This window comes from Lutra lutra, chromosome 4 (assembly GCF_902655055.1).
Source record: "Lutra lutra chromosome 4, mLutLut1.2, whole genome shotgun sequence".
NCBI lineage: Eukaryota > Metazoa > Chordata > Mammalia > Carnivora > Mustelidae > Lutra > Lutra lutra.
In genome coordinates, this window is record NC_062281.1 from 8901228 (window position 1) to 8921692 (window position 20465).

The following is a 20465-nucleotide window of genomic DNA, read 5'->3' on the forward strand; positions in this document are numbered from 1 at the left end:
GGCTCCTGGGTAACTGTTCTGAGCCAGACATGGAGGGCTGGGGACATTGACCATTGGCCAGAGTAGGGCCTGAGGAATGTCTGTGTGTGGCTTTAGTATCTGCACCATATCCTTCCTTTCCAACCCCAAGAGAAAAAAGCCCTATATTGGGAGTAGTCTATTATGTGTCAGGCACTGACGTCAGATCCTATGACACGTGTGGTCGCCTCATGTTATCCTCACCTTGACCTTGAGTCTTTGAAGATCCTGGCACGGCTGCTTATAGATGAGAGGCTTGAGCTTCAGAGGCTCTACAACCCACCCAGACCCACACAGCGAGCGTATGGCAGGAACCCCAATCTGGAGAGTCCCCTGGTCTGGAGCTTCTCTATCCTGCCCATCCTTGCCTGACACTGAAATTGGTCAGCACACATTTATGGAGCTCCTGCTGTATCCTAAGCACTTATGGAGCTCCTATTACGTACCTAGCACTTATGGGGCTCCTGCTGTATACCTAGAATTTATGGAGCTCCTGCCGTATACCTGGCATTGTGTTGAGGAGAGAGAGAGAGGAGAGAAAGTTGGCCGTGTCTTTAGTGACCTCCATATATTCCAAGAGAGGATACTGGCTCGAGGTGGGTAATCTAGAGGTTGATACAGGAAGGCTAGTTCAAGGTAAGCAGGTCCTGGGGTAGAGACTAGAAGAGCTTGGTGTGTGTATAGAAGAAAGGGAGGGGGCCCTCCTTGGGAGAACCCAGTGTGCTACAGCACAGGGAGAGCTAGGAGCTGGCTGGGTCTCTGTTCAGCTCCTGTTTTCTCTGCATCTTTGCACTGTGCGTGGGGCTCTGAGAACAAGTGATTGGTGGAGACTCAGGTGCTGCCTTCAGGGAGGGCCCAGGTCCTTTAGGCAACTGGAACAGGTAACCAAGTGCCCATGAGGGGGCTGACTTCAGACCTAAGTGTGGGGAGCCCAGCACTGAAGGCTTTGCTGACCCACCACCGCAAACACCTGTTCTCATCATACCTGTTCTTGCCCTGCCCAGATCTCTGGATGGACCCAAGCCCTTCCAGACATGGTGGTGTCCCACCTCTTCGGGAAGGTAAGTAGCGTGGCCTCACATCCTGTCGTTCATGCCGAGCGACCGCGTGCTGCTTGGGCCTTGGGCACAGAGACCAGCCAGACACAAACCGCTGAGGCCGCTGCTAACGTCCGCCTCGCCCACAGTGCCTGTGACTGCTTTCCAATCAGGTCCCGCTCACTCTCCTTCTAACATGAGGCTTTTTTTTTTTTTTTTTAATGAAAGTAACATACTATATAGATCCCTTCTAAGTAAATATAACAGATAGCCTTTTTTTAAAAAATTTTATTTATTTGACAGACAGATCACAAATAGGCAGAGAGGCAGGCAGAGAGAAAGGAAGGGAAGAGGCTCCCTGCTGAGCAGAGAGCCCGATGTGGGGCTTGATCCCAGGACCCTGAGATCATGACCTGAGCTGAAGGCAGCGGCTTTAACCCACTGAGCTACCCAGGCGCCCCTAACATGAGGCTTTTTTTAAAGGTGCTTTGGTATTAGAAGTACGAAATTTCACCAATGCTGACACACACACACATCCCCATAAAGCCGCACTGATTGAGATGATGACCATATCCCTCACCCCCGAAAGCTCCCCATGCCCCTTGCTAAGCCTTCCCTCCCTGCCCCTGGGACAGCCTCTGATCTCCTGACCCTCGCTGGAGATGAGGTCGTATTTCCTAGAGTTCTACATAAATGGCACCACACAGTACGTATCCTCGTGCGCTGGGCGCAGTTGCTTTGAGATCTGTCTCTGCCGCCGCTCCCTTGCTTTCCAGCTTCTGGTAGCTTCAGAATTCCCTGGCTTGTGGCTCAGCCCTCCAGGCTCTGTCTCTGTCTCTGGTGGCCTCTCCAAGTCTGTTTCAGATCTCCCACTGGGGGCGCCTCAGTTGAGCGCCAGACTCTCCATTTCAGCTCTGGGCATGATCTCGGGGTTGTGAGATCGAGCCCAGCATCAGGCTCCACGCTCAGCATGGAGTCTGCTCGTCCGGTGCCCTCTGCTCCTCCCACCGACTCACATGCTTTCACTCTGTCTCAAATAAATAAATAAAATCTTAAAAAAAAATACAACAAACGTCCCTCTGCCTTTCTCTCGGACACTTGCCATTAGATTTAGGACCTACTGGGATGATCTCAAATGATCTCATTTCAGGATCCTTCTCTTTTTTTTTTTTAAAGATTTTATTTATTTATTTGACAGACAGAGATCACAAGCAGGCAGAGAGGCAGGCAGAGACAGAGAGAGGGGGAAGCAGGCTCCCCGCTGAGCAGAGAGCCCGATGCGGAGCTCGATCCCAGGACCCCCGGGATCATGACCCGAGCCAAGGCAGAGGCTTTAACCCACTGAGCCACCCAGGAGCCCCCAGGATCCTTCTCTTAATGACGTCTACAAAGACTTCTCTTCCAAATAAGTTAGTGTTCATGATGCCCAGGGGTTTGACATGGACGTGGCCTCTGGGGCTAGCCTGCGGCCCACTGTAGCTGTCTTCTCCTTGTCTGTGCTCCATTCAGTTTGCGATACGTTTTCTCTACCCCTGAGTGTGTATCATCTGAGCCTGAGGGGACCATGGGAAAAATTAAAGTCAGTTTCTGTATTTCCTTGCAGGAGGGGGTGTCAAGTATAGGGTGAGAGTCTGACCTGCTTCTGCCCCACATTACTTGAGGAACCCCCAGGTTGCTATAGTTTGTTTGTTGTTTGTTGTTGTTGTTTTGTTTTTTGTTTTTTTTTACCTGAAACCGCAGCACAATTTACGATGGTTTCTTCCTGATTATGTTTCTAATGGCATGTTGGCCTCTTTGTTGCTTCACTGATCATGGACTACTTAGACAATAGCTCGGGCTGGACATGGGCCCCCCTTTGCTCCCTCCCTGTCCTGCTCTGGTGGCCACTGATCACATCAGACCATTTTGTGGAGCCGTCACATCCGCTCTTTTACAAATGAGAAACAGAGCAAGCTCGTAACTTGTTTGTCTGTCCCAAATCACATTCAGAAAGGAACCAGGGAGAGGTTCCTTTCTGAGGAAAGCTGAGGCTTCTGCAGGTCTCTGGCTCACCACCCCCCCCCCCCCGGAAGCTGAGAAGGCCCTTCTTTCCAGAAGGTTCACGGGAGTTGCATGCTTTGGTTTTGTGTTTCCAGCATGAAAAAATTCTCAACTCCCCCTTAAAAACATTAACTTCTAACAGTTGCATCAATTTTTACTCTTTACAAAGGGCTTTTGTGTGCACCACGTCTCTTAATCCCACATCCTGATGATACAGGGAATAGTCATCCCCCCTTTTATTTTTTAGGGGACTAAGGCTCCGAGAGATTAAGACACTTGCCCCCAAAAAAGGACAGTGCTGGAGCCAAGGTCCATGTTTGGGAGGACTGACCTCGAATAAAAAGTCCTGAAGAAGTAAGGAAGGGCGTTCTTTTCCCTTTGTGGATTTGGATTCCTTCCTGTTATCAGCTGATAGGCAAAATCAGACTGCATTTCTGGCGGTCTGCTCAGGCTTCCTGGGAGTCTGCTCAGGCTTCCTGGGAGTCTGCTCAGGCTTCCTGGGAGTCGAGTGCATTATGCCTTCTTATCTCTGTACCGCATAATCCGAAGAATGGAGGTACTCGGGAGTGAGGTACTCGGGAGTGGCCCAGGGCCCCGTCGCAGCAAAGACTGTCTTCCCTCTTTCGATGCAGGAGGAAATGCAGAACAATGTGGAGGTGGTCCACACCTACCGCCAGCACATTGTGAATGACCTGAACCCCGGCAATCTGCATCTGTTCATCAATGCCTACAACAGGTATTAGTACACGCTCGGCCACCAAGTGGCTGTCAGTCTAGTTCCTTTTGTTGGTCTGGAATGTGGCGTAAGGCAGAGGGGGCTTACGAAATCAGTAGAGGATCCAGTCCCTGAATTTGAACAAAGAGATGGCTGGGAGAGGGAGACAGGTGCTTCCTGGAGTTCTGCACTCCAGACTGGGGGGATGCCGGCATGAGGGAGACAGTCACACACCACCCCCCGGGGTTTGGAATAAGTGTCCATGCCCCGGCTGACCCTGCAGAGAGGCCAGGTGTGAGGAGGGTGAAGAGAGTGAGCGGTGGGAATGAGGGGGAGGGAGCAGTCAGTCCAGAGAAGCTGCTGGAAGGTGAGTCAAGCCAAGGACAAGGAGCACATCCCTCCAGCCTTTGGCAAGGTGTTAGTCCTCTTCATGATAATGAGGGGCTGGTCTGGACCTCAGCTAAGGGAGGGGACAGCTCAGGGACACTGGTGTCAGCCAGGTGTTCTGAAAACAGGGAACGCCATCTGCTGCGCTCCCATGAAGGGGACAGGAAGGAGCCTCGGGACTGTATCTCTCTGCGGTCAGTAGCTTACTTCATGAAAGGCGTTAGTGTCTGTAACAAAGTTCAGTGCCCATCTCCTCTTACCATCCTCCCAGCATCCCGCCTCTCAGTGCAGGAGGGAGAGGTCCTGCCCTAGTGGGCAACTGAAGATGTGGGACCCTGCAGAGCATTTCTTAAGCAAATACTTCCCGAGAACTGGAGCAATCAGGCTGTTGGCTAGGCAGCAGACCCGCAGAGACCAGAACAAACCCCCAAGCCCCACACACTGCTTTGCCCTCATGGTACCCATAGGAATCAAGTAAATCCTCTTAAAAATCCTGGGTCACTGTTACTATCATCATTTCCTGCCAAGGAAGCACATGCACAGAGAGGTTCAGCATTCTGCCCAAAGTCACACAGCGAGGAAGTGGAAGGGTGTGATTTGAATCCAGTCTCTCTGGCTCCAGGCCATGCTCTGGAAAAGGGTGTCTGCTGGTAGGAGCCCTCAGGAGGCGAGAGGCTGGATAGACATCTGCAGGGGTGAGCCATGGGGCTGGCCAGGCCCATGCTGGGCATGACGCGGCACAGTAGGAAACTGTGGGAGGCTTTGAAATGAGGGAGGGAAAGGGTCAGGTCTGCGATGTAAAAGAGATTGTGTAGAGGACTCGGGTTGGGGACAAGGAAGTGGGTGCCATGGGAAATGAGTGAGTCCTGCTGTCCCTAAAACCATTTACATGGGCCCTGAGAGGCTGTGCTGTCCCCGAGAGCCATGCGGGTTGGGACATGAGTGTTTTGCCAGGACAGCCAGTGGCAGGACATCCTGGGATTAGGAAGATGGGACCAGGTAACAATGTAACCATGCGTTTGTTGTCTGCAGCCGGCGGGACCTGGAGATTGAGCGGCCGATGCCCGGAACCCACACAGTCACCCTGCAGTGAGTGGCCTTTGTCCCCCTCGCCATCTTGTCGCCTTGCTCAGCCCCTGGCAGGGCCCTCTTTCTGTGTTTGGCAGGATTGACGCTCTGTGCCAGGACATCCATCATTGGCTCTCCCTGGTGTGTGCTTCCCAGGAGGCAGGCATGGCCCAGTCCCTCTCACCTACTTGATGTGCAGGGGTTCAGTTCCTGGGGGTGTCCCTGAGACATGGGTGGGAGCCTAGGGTCTCAGAGAAGGAGCGCTCAGTGTACTTTGGATAAAACTTATTAAGTCCCTGCTCTATGTTGAATATTGCATTAGGCTTTGCTTTCACAGAACCTGGAGATGACTAAGACATGAGTCCACCCTAAAGTATCCTATAAGTTAGTCATGGGTACAGCTGACTGCATTCTGCCAGTATCATCTGTCTTTTGTAGTTCTGTAAGTGAGCCATATTATTTGACACCTGAACTTAGCACATGCCATTCCCTTTGTCAGGCATGTCCTCGTGGTCTCTGGTCTTGATTGTTGGCAGAGCCCTACTCACCCTTCCTTGAGGAGAGGATGCTTGAAACTAAAACATCAGGGCCCAGAAATTCTCTGGCTGAAATTCATACTAAGGTGTAAATGACTATCATCTCAGTTTATCTTAAGAACAAAACAGAGGATGGAAGGAGAAGAAAGTTCAAAGAGCAAAGGGTACTGGGGAGACCAAAACAAATATTTTTAGAACTCTGGTCTCAGCCTGGGAGGCCTGGGAGCATATGAATCTTTAATAAGTAAACTTTGTGTTAACTCGCTCTTCTCTCCCTGCCCCCAGGTGTCCTGCTTTGTTGGTGGTTGGGGACAGCTCTCCCGCTGTGGATGCTGTGGTATGTAGGAATCATCCACTTGTTTCTGTGCTTAATTCAACAGTCTGAATCTGGTTGGCCTTTGGGCAGAGGGCCCCAACATCAGCCTCTATCCCTGGTGACTGCCAGCCCTGTTTGCTTGGCACCGGGTCCTCTGTCTTTTATTTCCAGGCCCAATACCTGCCGTTCCACCTCCCATTGGTTTGTTTAGATGGGCATGTTTGCCGCTTAGCTTCCCGGCCAACAGACTCTCCTCTCGTTCGGGAATCTGGTAGAGTTTTCAGACCTGCTTGGTGCCTGATTGTCTGGAAGGGCAGAGAGGGCCCTGGGCAGTGGGGTTTAGACAAGGCTTTCTGAGTCATTTCATCCCTTAATTCCCACCTGGGATGTTGGGGAGGCAAAGCACAGACTTGACCCTCTGACAGCCCTACAGCTGAAGACCGGGAACCTTAAGGGTTACTGAGCAGAGTGCTAGCATGGTGACACATCTTGTGGCTACAGAGTGGGACTTGCAAAGGGCCATGAGTTTCCTGTGATCTGACCCACCAGGCATAATCATAGGATATATCAGTACAGAGATATTGTTCATAGGAAGGGAAGTGATAATCTTAACTGTAGGCACTTGGGACATCATGGGTTACATGGGGGTATTTTGTCCAGTTTGGATGTGCTTCTGAGATGTTCACTGATAAATGAAAGCTAGTGGATGTTAATCTCTTATGAAGACTGGTTGTCAGGACTACAGATGTTGATCTGCTTGTAGAATCTCTGGGAGCACTAGGTTAAGTAAGTCCATTCGTGTAGCAGCTCTTTCTGGAGTGTCTGCTGGATTTCAGCGCATCGTTGTAACAATCCTTTGAAAAAAGACATTACTCCCTTTTTATGGATAAAGAAACAGAGGCTTAAAGAAATTAAGTAACTTGTCGAAGGTCGCTAGTAATGACGGGGCTGGAACTTATGGTTACGACGCTTCATCTCGAAGCCCACATTCTTTCCTCCATGCTAGTCGGAAGACGAGTTGCTGCTGATGGGGGCAGCAAAGGGGGAAGGCTGATGACCTTGATTCTGGATGGAAAATTAACAGCTTTCTTCTCCCTTTCCTGGTCCAGGTGGAGTGCAACTCGAAATTGGATCCAACAAAGACTACTCTCCTCAAGGTACAGGCAGAATGATGCGAGTTCGCCTTTGTTTTTTCTCAGAAACCCCTAGCTCGCTACAGAATGGGGTAGTGCCTAATTGAGGCACAGCTGGGGGGTCAGAAACCATAGAAATAATTATTTAATCTGTGCGTTCGTGAACATCTATCTGTTGTGCCCCCAGCTGGACACCCTAGGCTGCAGAGATAGGGAACTGTCTAGAACCCTGGAGGGAGCCCTAGAGTCTGTGGGCTACTGGCCTTGGTGCTCTGATGAGGGATGGACTAGGATTTGTGCAAGCAGGGGCTCTCCTAAGGGTTGGGCTGGATGTTCCTCCAGGAGGGGCTCTGCCATGGGAGAGCAGGACTCTGGCAGCCTCTCTGGGTACTTGAGGTGCTTGCTGTCCCCGAGGCCAGATTGAGGGTCTGTGCCCTCCCTTACCTCCCAGTCCAGCCGCCATATTGTTTGTGACTTGCCTAAAGGCACCACACAAGACGAGGACCCTTTCTGGTTGTACCCCCAGGAGGGCAGGGGACCCAGGTAAGGCCTGTGTGAAATGAGCTGAGGGTCTGTGGAGCGCTGTGCCCTCAGTGGCCTTGTGAAAGGCACTGGGAGGCATCTGATACTGAGGAGGGGACCTGGTCCCTGGAGCCAGCTCTTCACATACATTTTCTTTCTTTCTTTTTTTTTAAAGATTTTATTTATTTATTTGACAGAGAGAGTGAGATCACAAGTAGGCAGAGAGGCAGGCAGAGAGTTGGGGGGAAGTAGGCTTCTTGCTGAGCAGAGAGCCTGATGTGGGGCTCGATCCCATGACCCTGAGATAATGACCTGAGCCGAAGGCAGAGGCTTAACCCACTGAGCCACCCAGGTGCCCCGACTTCCCATACCTTTTCTATCAAGATTCCCTCACGGGAAATTGCAGGTGAAGATGCTGGGCTTTGGGCCCCGGGGGGCTGCTGATCAGCTGACCCAGGAGGCCCGTTGTCTGTCTTAACTGTCCCGGCAAACCGTGTCTGGATTCCAGCAGCACTGGGGCTGCTTTCCCAGGAGAAAGACGGAGAGGTCACAGCTACTGCTGATAGGGAGAGGAGGATGGAGCATTCGAGAAGGGGGCGTTAGTCTCCTTGTCTCCATTATAAGCACCCAGATCAGGGATGGGGGGTGCCATGCTGAAAGGCGCAGGAGTCTGTTCTCTTGCTGCCTTGCGGTCAGGAAGCTGCAAGTCCTAAGTCCCGGTGTGGGCAGGGCCACGCCCCCTTCGAGGGCTCTAGGGAGGCCCCTTTCATGTTCTTCCCTTTTGTGGCCATTGCCGACAGGCCTCAGTTTCCCGGCTGGCATCCGCATTCCTCCTGTCTCTGCCTCCATGCCGCCCAACCTTCTCTCTGGGCAGCCCTGTGTCCAGATTCCCCTCTGGTTTTAAGGACACCCCCAGTCATTGGATTTCGGGTCCACCTTCTTCCAGTACGACCTCATCTTAGCTCAGCACATCTGTGGAGGGAAGGTGACGACCTACGATCAGTGGCCAGTTTGGCGGTGATGGGGATCTGAGTCCAGACAGCCTGGCCCCTGGGGTCAGTTCTGGTGTCCTGTCGCTGCATGGGCGGCCCCAGGTGCCCCAGTTAGTCTGACCCTGAGGCGAGACGCTGGGCCTTGGCCTGGCCCAGTGCCAGCTGCTGTCACTCACCAGGCCTGCCAGTCCCATGTCTCTCCTAGCTGTCCTCACACCCACTGCTGCCCCAGTCTCCCGAGCCCTGGGTCGGGGTCATGGTCCCACGTGCCTGGTGGTTTGATGATTCCATAGGCACTTTGGAAACTGTGGTGTTTGTGCCGGTGTAGCCAGTGGGGAGACTCTGAGGCCGGCCATCTCAGATGGAGCAGTTTCTGTCTAAGGGAACGTTTCATGAGAATGTGTGTGTGCGGGGCCTCCCGCACTGAGGCTTTCTGGTCAGATGGACCCTGGCCTCAGGCCTGCTGGTTCCTCGAGCTCTCTCAGGCCCAGCACGTGCCTCTGCTGTGGGCTGTTCGCACCTTCCGGTTCTCAGGGAACTGAGGGAGATTTTCGGGGCCCAGCAGGGCATCTGGCATCTCAGTCAAGAAGATCCGTGCTGAGATGGACAGAAACGAGCAGCCCTGGTGGGTGGGGGTGGGTGTCTCTCCACCCGTCAGGTGCCCAGTGTCTGCCGAATGGGGCCAGACGGGGCCGGGCAGTGGCAGGCGGGTCCCATGGGGAGGGACGCCTCTGCCGTGGTGTTTGGCACTGACCAGCTTCCCTCTCTCCTAGATGGCAGATTGCGGTGGCCTCCCACAGATCTCCCAGGTGAGTCCCACCTGTCCCCGCCCCCCAGCTAGAAGGTGGGTGCCTCTCTGTCCTGTTAGCACCCATTCCCCCACTGTCTGCTTGTCCTCCAGCTCACTGTGACATCCGATGACACCACAGACACGTCACTGTATACAGAAATTGTTGGCGCATCCTAGGAACCCCAGGGGGTAGATGACGCTGGGGTTCATGGGGGGGGGTTTGATGCATGGACATGGCTTGACACCTGCGGACCCAAGTCTAACTGTGTCTGGTGTTCGCCCTCAGAGACCACAGGGTTCTGCCGGCGCTCAAGGCCGAGCAGAGCGGGGCAGTGGGGAGATGAAGCCAAAGTGTGTGTGTGTGTGTGTGTGTGTGTGTGAACACATGTATGACTGTGCATGTGAACACACACATGTATCTGAGCACGTGTATGACTGTGCATGTGAATACATGTGTTTGAGCATGTGTGTGAGTGTGCATGTGAACACATACATGTGTGCACGTGTGTGTGCGTACAGATGTCAGTGCAGTGTTTGCTGCACAACCACTCGCCCCTCCCATCCCCCACCCGTAAATAACCCCACTGACCTAACAAGGGAAGGAACTTTGGAATCTCTATCCTTAAGTTTTCATCATCATAGTTTTCTTCTCTATCCTAACATGGAACATGATGTGAATCGTTGGTTGCCTTTGCCACCAAACTGTGGGAAGGATGGAATGATGCCTTTTCTTTCTTCTGTTCCCTGCCCTCCTGAAAGGGACTTCATGGCTTCTGCAATCCAGCACTTTCTTGATGGACAACAATAGAATCTGGATCTTTTTCTACATACACGTATCCTCCTTTCCCCTGTGCCCCCACCGTGGGAGCCTCCTGCAGCAGTGAGCCTACACTCAGGGTCTGTCTCACCTGCCAGGGTGTAGGGAGAGACAGGGATGAGGGCACCGAGCACCAGAGGGTTAAGACCACATCCCCCTAGGTCTTCCCACTGACTCTCCCTGGCAGGTGCACCCATGCCCTGGACTCACACGTGCCCTGAGGGCCGCCTTATCCATGAGCCCGTCATCCAGGCAATGACGTCAGGCTGGGGAGATCAGACAAACAAAACTTAGATTTTCAGAGGAGAGAAGGGCTATGTGCCCTCCTCAGTAATGAACCAGGACCTAAAATGTGTATTTTATGAGTTTGAGGTTTGTTTGTTTTTTTTTAATCAATGCTATTTAGAACTTCTAATTTTCTAGTTACAAAGTAATACATTTTCATCAATGAAAAATTAAAGATACAGGTGAGTAAAAGAATAGTAAAAAAAACACATCCGTAGTTCCCCAACTTCAGGTTACCGTTGTTACAAACTTTAAAGTTACTTACTTCTAGTCTCCTTCTCTATATACTTGTGTACATTTTAATTTTTGTTACTCTAAGCAAGATTAGGATCATATTGCATATCTATTTTTTACTAGTCCACATAACTTGACATCTCCAAGCTCTCTCTTCCTTTGGTTAAAAATGCTCTGTACCTTGTTTTTAATGGCAGGACAAAATGCCATCACAAAGATAACCCGTAATTGGTTTTCTTGACGCACTACTGCTGGACACTTAACAGGTAGTTTCCAGTTTCTCACTGTTCATTGTGGGGCTCTGGAGAGCCTCTCAGTGTGGGAAGGATCAGCTCTTGGTTAATTTCACGCGGCCCTGCCAGTTTCAAGGACTGTGTGATGGAAAAGGGAGAGTCTTGGCTCTGAGTCCCCAGGGAGCAGGCAACGGCTGACAGGTCCATCTGGGGGCAGAACAATCTTCGTACTAGCCGGAGCTGTCCCAACAGAGAACGGTCTTCTGTCTGGGGTCATGGAGTATTTCACTGGGGGCTCTAAAGAGGAGACCCCCGAGAAGCAGATTTCTGCAACAGGTGCATCCTGGGCTTGACTCGTTTCTCTGCATTGTCTCTCACTGCAACCACTCCCTCTAGAACTCTGCACAGAAGTGTAGGCACAAGTGGCTTTTGGTAGCTCGACTAGCCTCTTGGCAGTGGCTCCCTCCGCTCCCACTAGAAAAGGACAAAATCCTTGCAGTGTTTTATCTACTGTTGTGTTACGCCTCATTACAGCTGGGAGAAACCAGAGAAGGGTGGGCTGTCCCCACCTCCAGAGGGAACAGATGGGCTCCCCGCCATACAGCCTGCTTAGACAGAAGCGGGGGTTAATACCTGCATGCCAGTGGTGCATCCTTCAGCATCCAGCTCGCTGCTGGACTTCTAGTGGAACAGTATTTCTCCAGGGCCCGCGGTCCTCAGGCTGGCTCGGGGAGAGGGGCCCCAGGGTTCCTTCGATCTGCCCTCCCTTCCTCCCTCCCCCTGCCCCTCCCCCTTTCCCTTCCTTTTCTGTATTGGAAATGAGAACAGCTCCAATCCTGACCATAATAGAAACACGTTGTAAAAGCCTGGCAGGGGCTGAACCAGCCCAGGCTTCCGGGAGACCAGTCCAGGGAGACCCCGTTTTACTGTCATTCCTCTTCCTCCTGCCCTTACGAGAATTGGATGTCTGTTTATAGAGGGCATCCCCATCCCTCATTCCATTTGCAAGGCCTACAGTCCTTAGAGGTGAGAAGAACAGGTGTTTGTTGCAGTGTCACAGAAGGGGAAGGGAGGCTGAAGGATTGTTTTGTGCTGGGCACTGATGCCCGTGGCTCTCTGCAGTCCCAATGGCAACTCTTGTCCCTTGCTGTTGTCTCACAAATCCCAGAGGGCAGCTTGAACACAGCCTCTCCCTTATTTATTGATTATGTTTTTAAAAGGTTTTATTTATTTGAGAGAGCGAAAGCGAGAGAGATTGCAGAGGGAGAAGCTGACTCACTGCTGAGCAGAGAGCCTGATGCGGAATTCGATGCCAGGACCCTGAGATCATGACCCAAGCTCAAGGCAGATTCTCAACCGACTGAGCCACCCAGCCACCCTACAGCCTCTCCTTTAAATGTCATGTGGCTGTTTGTAGAATAGTGGCAGGCGTTGGTGGGGGTGGGCAGGAACACTGCGACTGCCGATGACTTCTCACTGGGGCGGAAAGATGCTGAGGAGCGCAGACCCAGGACATTGCTTGGGAGAGTTGGCGGTTTATGGGACTGTGGGTATGGCCTTGAGAACATTTCACTTCCCAGTTCAGATGAATTTAAACTTGGAGAGATTAATTGATGGAACTGGGTAGGTTCTCAGCATTCCCAACTCATTTCACTTAAAGTAGCCCATAGATTTGGTTAGTTGGTTTACCCAGCTGTCCATCATCCATCCATCCATCCATTCATCCATCAATCCCTCTTCTGTTTTTTAATTTCTTTCCATCCATCCTTTTCATCCATCTGTCCATCATCCTTACTTCTATCCATCCGTCTTATTTTTATCTACCTGTCCACCATCCTTCCATCCATCCATCCAGCCAGCCAGCCTTCTCTTGAAGCTGAGAGTGAATTACCTTGAAAGCATGGAGTTTGGAAAGCCCGAGATGAATCTGTAGGACCACGCATGAATTGACTGTAAGACCGTGGATGGATTATTTACCTTTCCATGACTGTTCGGCAATGAAACATACATGGAAATGGCACCAACTTCAGAAGGTTATTGTCAAAAGAAGATGGAATGCTGCAGGCTGTTGGTGCTGTTACATTCTAGATGCTGAGTTGGACACATCACTATCAGTGTAATCTTCTTCATGGAAACCCTTAGCAGTTAGTGTGGCCATCTCTCCGTGTTTCACAGGAGACGTCAAATAACATGACCAGACACCGCCCCCCAGCTATTAAGTGAATTTACAATTTTTTCTCCCTAGCCAAAGTGAATTCTGCTCCCCATGACTAACCCATAGTCTTTCCTTTTCTTTTGTTCCCTGTCCAATCAGCACGGGGTGGCCTTCCCTCTCGGGCCCAGCTCTTTAATAAAGGTGACTGTGGGCACAGCTCCATGTAGCCCTTCAGGATGGGGACCTCCGACGACTGACCATACTGTCCCTTTTCCTCTTGCAGCCAGCCAAGCTTGCCGAGGCCTTCAAGTACTTCGTGCAGGGCATGGGATACAGTAAGTGTGGCCTTTCTGGGCGGGTGGTGGGGTGAGGGGCAGGCATGGGAATTGAAAACGCAATGGCCTGGACCGGGCTTGTAACTAACTACGCTCAGTACTCTTGGCCAGCCTCAGCTTTTTGCAAACTAGGAAGGTCAGGGGAGGAAACGTTTAGATGTGTGGTGGATGGGCGGTAGTGCGGAGGTTCTAGTATCTTCTTTATATCACGGTGGCTTCATCTCCCTCCACGAATTACTAGGTATGGTTTCAAACGGAGTTTTCTTTAGATTTAGGTGAGGACCCACCCTCTGAGCACCAAAAAGAGCACAGTGGAACCCTGAAAATCTTCCACATTTTGGTTACATGCTTGCTTGCTTTTTTTTTAAATTTAATTTCAATTTAATTGACATAGAGTGCATTACTAGTTTCAGAGGTAAAACTTAGTGATTCGTTAAGTTATGTGTATATGATTATGTGCTTGCTTAAGAGACTTAGAGTTGTGATGGTGGTGGTGATGATGGCGGTGATGATGGTCATGATGAAAGATTATTAGTAAATCCTTCGATTTTTTTCCTCATTTAACCATCACAGTAAGCCTATGTGCTACTTTTTTTTTTCTCCCCTTTTTTTTGAGAGAGAGGGAGAGAATGTGTGTGCATACAAATGGGGTTAGGAACAGCGGGAGGGGGAGACAATCTTGGGCTCCACACTCTGCACAGAGCCCAGTGAAAGGCTCAGTTTTGCAACCTTGAGATCATGAGCTGAGCCAAAATCAAAAGTTGGATGCTTACATGACTGAGCCCCTCCTAGGCTCCCCAGGCGCCCCATCCTATGAAGACTTTTACCCTCATCTTACAAATAATGGAAATGTTTGGAGAGATTAAGCAAGGAGCAGAGTGGGTATCTCTGAAAGTTCTTTGAAAACCATAAAGCTCTGTACGTGGGTGATAAAGTCACCTGTATTCAAGACCGTGCCTCTTTGCCAAGTCCTTGGATTGGGGAATTGAAGGAGAAATAGAAGCATACTTCAGGAACGTGCTGTTTCTTACGTGATGGTTATAGTTTAGTTGTTAGACACATCCAGCCTTCTTCAGCAGTGCAGTCCCATGACCAGGACAGACCATTGCCAAGTGTAAGCACTCTGGTGGGTTGCAGCCACAGATGGTACCAGTTGAGGTGTGAGCCGTGACGTGGTTCTTTTGGCTCTTTCTGCCGACAGCTTTGAATTATAATTTATGTGCCCATCTTAACGAGGATGTCTGAATGTCTAATCTATTCATTTTTTTTCCCCTCGGAGCCTGAAACTTTTTGTTCATTTAAAATAGTAATGGTATCTTTGGTAAGCCGACCACACTCTTAAGATTGGCCACAGCCGCCTTTAGTTTCTAGAGAGGCCAAGAGCCAGTGAGTCTCATTTACATGCTGCAGGCAGGGCCTGTGTCCCTAGGTGCCCTGTTCTAACAGAAAACATTTGTCTCTGGGTCTGCTGCCTTCTCAGCTACCTGCCAATGGGAAAGCGAGCAGGCAGAGGCAGCGCCCGGAGACCGCCGCGGGGCGGACTTGGTTTACCTGGCAGGGCGTACATCATGACTCGTTTGCTTTGGACCTGCCCTGGCTTTGGATTTCTGCCCCGGCTTTGGATTTCTGCCCCGAAAGTGTATTCTGAGGAGAAAGGAAGTGAAAGGCAGGCCTTGTTCCCTCCAACACACACATATAAACCCACACCCCCCCACACACACACAACACCAGCTTCTGTTTCCAGGAAGCTGAAGCATCCGGCAGGTTACAGGGGAAGAAACCAGGAAGAGCTCTCCTCCCAGAGGCATGAACCACAGAGAAAGCAAGTAGTCATCTGCTGAGCATCTGCTCAAGCTGGGCCAGGCAGGACTCTCTCTTTGCATCCGTGACACCATTTGCTGGTCAGCCTTGAGCCCTGTGACATCAGAAGAACTCTCAGATTGGGGGATTGAGAAATAGGGGTTCAGAAAAAAGAGTGAGCGACAGATGTGGGAGCGATCCCGATTCTCCCTGGATCTAAACACTCGCTCTTGGGAAGTGAGTGTTCTTCCCACTGAGAAGGGAATTCAGTGAGGCAAGGATTCGTTGGTTTGTGGGCACGTGTCCCAGCAGGCCAGCCCTTGCGTCCTCGGAGTGACCGGCGTAGTCACCGCCAGGCTTGTGTATGTATCCAGTTCCTTGGCTTGTGACCGATTGCTCAGTGTGGCCTTCGCAGTGATGCTTTGTTTGGGGGGTGTACTAGCTTCCTATAGCTGCTGTAACAGATCTCCACAAACCGGATGGCTTAAAAACACCGAGAAACTTGCTTTCACGCTACTACAGCTCTAGAAGCCAGAAGTCCAAAGTCAAGATGTATGCAAGGTCATGCCCCCCCTTGGAGATTCTAGAAAGATCTTTCCTTGCCTCATCTCAGCTCCTGGAGGGAGCTGGCAGCCCTTGCTTTTCTTTGGCCTGTAGCCACATGACTCCCACCTCTGCCCTGGGTTCACATGGCTGTGTGTGTGTGTGTGTGTGTGTGTGTGTGTGTGTGTGTGCACTTGTAGGGATGTTCTGTCTCATGAACAACCAGCCTAATCTAGTATGACCTCATCTTAACAAAAAGTATTGGCAAGGACCATATTTCTGTTCTTCAGTTCTGCTGCCTATGAATTTGGGGCTGGTGCTTATGAGTTTGGGGGGAGTAGAGGGCAGGGTTCAGCCCAGTGCAGGTGGGGGGGTCACTTTGTCTTCATTTCACTTTCTCAGCCATCTGCTCTGTGCAAGGCTCTTACAAGTGCTAAAGGATGGGCATCGCCATTGATAGTTCCTGGGAGCTCACGAGCTCTCTGGAAGAGATGACAAGTCACAGCTGGGCTGCAGATTTGCCGGGCGGGGGTGGGCTCGGTTTCCCCACCTGTGGCATGTGGGGATTAGCCCAGCTGGTGTCCTCCGGGGATGTCTTGACAGTGGAGGGTTGTGGTACGTGGGCACACACGGGGGTGCTGATGCTGGGGGATCGGTGTTTCCATTTTACTGATGGGCTTGGAGGGCTCGGAGAGGGACATTCCCAGAGTCACAGAGCTGTTAAGCAAGCGGCAGACTTGGATTCAGACCCACCTCTAGGTTCAAGCCACCATGTGATCGCAAGTTCTTAGCTTCATGGGGACTTGCTCTCCACCACTGCGAGCAGATACAGAGAGGACGGGGAGCCCAGTGGCTGGATGGACACCGGGATGGACAGGTCAGGCAGGAGGAGGCACCGTTGCTGGCGTGCAGGGGCCCGTCGTGTTCTCTAACTGGGTCCCAAGCGGGTGCATCTTCTTTCTCTCTCCCCAGTGCCCTCGGCCAGCATGACCCGTCTGATGCGTTCCCGCACGGCCTCTGGCTCCAGCGTCACGTCCCTGGAGGGCACCCGCAGCCGCTCCCACACCAGCGAGGGCACCCGCAGCCGCTCCCACACCAGCGAGGGTGCTCGCCTGGACATCACCCCCAACTCCGGGGCCACTGGCAACAGCACCGGGCCCAAGTCCATGGAGGTGTCCTGCTAGGCGGCCTGTACCACAGCTGCCCCTGGACTCTGGGCTTGCGCAGCTGCCCTTTCTCTGGCCCTTCCCGCCCCCGCCTGCCACACCACACGTAACTCGTATTAACCCAAAGCTTATGGTGTAAGAGAGCTCTGGGGGAGCACACAGTTAGACTGGGTTTGTCAAGGGCGCCTTTCCCAGCAGGGGCAGGGGGGGCGGACCAAAGGAAAAGAAGGATCTCAGTGTCTGTGCTCATGGCCAGGCTGGCCTGATGGCCATCCCCCACCCTCTCTCAGAGACGCCCAACTGCCAAAAACAAGACACGCCGCCCTAAACACTTCCTAAATCCAGGCCTAGGCCGACCAGAGCATCCTGGTTCTAAAGGGCACTTTGTCGGAAGCCAGCCCCCTCTCCTTCCTGTTTCTTCTCCAACTAAAGACAAACTGACCCAGTTTTGGGAAACAGAGCCCTGTTCTGATTTGGGGAGGGGGAGAGCAGCCGATTGTAGGTAGCTCTTTTTGAACTCCAACAACAGGAAGCGGGAGAGAGGTGGAATTTACGTGGAGGCTAGAATATTTGGAAAAACAAATCTATGCAGTTGACGTGAAGACGTAGATTTTCAAATTTAGCGTACATATCCACTTTTTCATGCCGAAACATACAAGCCTGTTCTTCTGGCATCCTTTCAATGGACAGTGAAAGTGGGCAGCAAAATCTCTGGGCTTTCCAAAGAAATGGCCTTGGCAAACATTGGTGTCATTGGATCGGAGCCCTTGGCTCTGCTGTCTGCCTCCTCCTCCGCAGCCCCGACTTCCCGCCCCGAATACGTGAGTGATGATTTCGTTCATGGGGAAGATGACTAGGTTTGTACTTACTTTCTTTGACATGGAGGGAAGCATTCCAAACAGCCCTACGTGGCTGTGATGAGTCCCCACGCTGTGGGGCGGGAGGTGGGGGTGGGCAGGGGGTTGGGGTGCAGGTGGTATTTGGTTTATTAGATCTAAGGGATTTCTGTGGTTGTGATGGGATCCAGGGCAGTCGCGATTTCAGTCGATCCCACCCCGGTTCCCAGGAATCTTGGGTGATTGAGTTAACTCCAGCTCCCAATCTCTGACTAGTGGGGTTGAACCTGAGTGTGGCAGCCGAATGTCTCTGACTTGGTAGCATCACTGGGTCTTCGGAGAGAAGTTTGCCCCTGCAGGGGGTGGGGATTCACACGGGGAGTGTTGGCTGAGAAGATGAAAGGATTCTGGAATATTCCATGGGATTGCCTTCCCCTCTTCCTTGCCCCTCTAACCTTTTGCTGAATGCAGTGGCACCACTGACAGTTCTGGGCAACGTCAGCGTCGCTGTCAAGTTTCTGTACTACTGGCTTTTGATTTTCATTTTGGCTAACCATGGATGATCTTAGAGTAGGTTCGATCCGGGTGGGATGAATCTGTGCGAATCAGCCACTGGGGCCTGGTGCTTTCCGGGACCTTATGATTGGCTAGAAGGAAGTAATCAAGACTTCTAGGTAGCTGGAGGGGCAGTGACTCAGTTTCTTGCCTCTACCAACCAGAGGCTTCCCCGCCCCCCGACTTGTGCAGAAAGGTCAGGGGTCAGGGCAGGAGTGGCTGAATCCAGATGCAAAACTGTTCTGTGCACGTCTTTCCAAAGGAGTTTCTTAATGAGATATTTGTATTTATTTCCAGACCAATAAATTTGTAACTTTGCAGTGGCTTGTGTCTTCTTCCTCTGAGAGAGTGTGTGTGTAGCCCCACAGTGGCGGGAGGGGTCCTTCCTTACCTGGGGCCTCCCAACGCCTGCCTTAGGACATCACTGTCCCCTAAGACTATAATGCGAGCCACCGATGTAAGTTTACCTTCTTTAATAGCCGTATTTTAAAAGGTAGAAACAAGTGAATTTTAATATGTTTCCTTTAACCCAGCATATCCAGAATATCAACCATTTCAACATAGAATCAGTATGACAATGATTAAGATAATTGACCTTTATGCTAAGAAAATCAGTAATTCACACCACAGCACCTCTCAATTCAGACCAGCCCTATTTTGGGGGCTCCATAGCTCAGACGGCACAGCAACAAATGGTTAAAGGTTTTCAACCCGTATTTATAAGGAAACATCTCTTATGTTTTATTTTTATTACAACAAAGCATGTGTTAAAACCACTCCCTTTCTCACACCCAATGACAACCATTATAATGCTTATTTCTGCTATACTAAAAAAAATTTAAACACAGCAGGTTTTAATATGACCTGTTACTTAGGCGGCTTGGGATTAGTTTAAAATTTGTAGAACAATTGGAAAGATGGTACAGAGTTCCCATATACCCCACACGGAGTTTCCTCTGTTAGTAAGACCTCACTTTGCTATGGTGCACTGGTCACAACTAAGAAATCAGCATTGGTAATTATTATTAACTAAGCTCCATGCTTCATTGGAATGTCACTACCTTGTCGCTGTTCTTTTTCTGTCCCCGGATTCCATTCAGGATGCCACACTGTATGTGTCCTTATGTCTCCCTAACTTCTCTTGGTCTGTAAAGGTGTCTCCCTCTTTCCCTGCTTTAGATGACCTTGATAGCTTTGAGAAGCTCTTGTCACGCATTTTGTAGACTGTCCCTCAGTGAAAGTTTCTATGATACTATTCTCATGGCTCCACTGGGGCGATGGGTTTTTTGGAAGGAAGATCGCAGAGACAGAGTGCCATGCCAACAGTGTGATGAGTCATCGGGAGTCCCCACTCACTCAATTGACCCTGATCACCTGGCTGAGGCAGGGTTGGCCAGGGTCCTCCACTGCCCTGTTAACTTTTCTGCTTTCCCACACTTGTTCTTTGGAAGGAGGTCACTAAATTGCTGAAGACAGACCCCACTTAAGCCTGCCTTCCCTTTCAAATAGCTATCCTGCTGTTATTTATGCGGGATTTTCTTCACTTACGTGGGAGAGTTTCTTCAAGTGTAATTCACTATAAATTCCCTATAAAACTTGATATCTGCATTATGGTACAGGGAGGGGATATGCTGTAATTTCAGAAATGAATTTGGGCTGACAAAGCGTTGTTACTGCAGCACAGAAGGGTTAGAAGGCTTTCCTAGCCACGGGGACTGTGTGGACCCTGGTGCGGAGGAAGGAAGATGTGGACCTCTATGAGGAGCCTGTAGTGTAGATGGGTACAGGTGACCAGGCAGATATCTGCCATGGTGTGATTTCAGTTGGTGATATTGGGGTGTGTTGCCTATGCTTAAAGGGGGGGGTACGCTAAACCGCAATCAGATTAGTCAACACAAAGATGCATTTTATCCTCATCCCAGTACACGGCCCCTGGATTCTAAACACAGACC

The 20465-nt window shown here is 51.0% G+C and overlaps 1 protein-coding gene across 2 annotated transcripts in view; it reads left to right on the plus strand.

Annotated features, from left to right (window-relative positions):
* NDRG1 (N-myc downstream regulated 1) overlaps positions 1-18833 on the plus strand; it is a 53709-nt gene extending 34876 nt beyond the window's left edge. For both annotated transcript variants that reach the window (XM_047724436.1, XM_047724435.1), the window contains exons 9-16: positions 1023-1079; positions 3728-3831; positions 5230-5286; positions 6087-6138; positions 7227-7274; positions 9538-9573; positions 13562-13613; positions 16929-18833. In XM_047724436.1, the coding sequence (XP_047580392.1) occupies positions 1023-1079; positions 3728-3831; positions 5230-5286; positions 6087-6138; positions 7227-7274; positions 9538-9573; positions 13562-13613; positions 16929-17140 (618 nt within the window). In that variant the 3' untranslated portion in view covers positions 17141-18833. The remainder of the gene's footprint in view (positions 1-1022; positions 1080-3727; positions 3832-5229; positions 5287-6086; positions 6139-7226; positions 7275-9537; positions 9574-13561; positions 13614-16928) is intronic.
* Positions 18834-20465: the final 1632 nt, after the last annotated feature.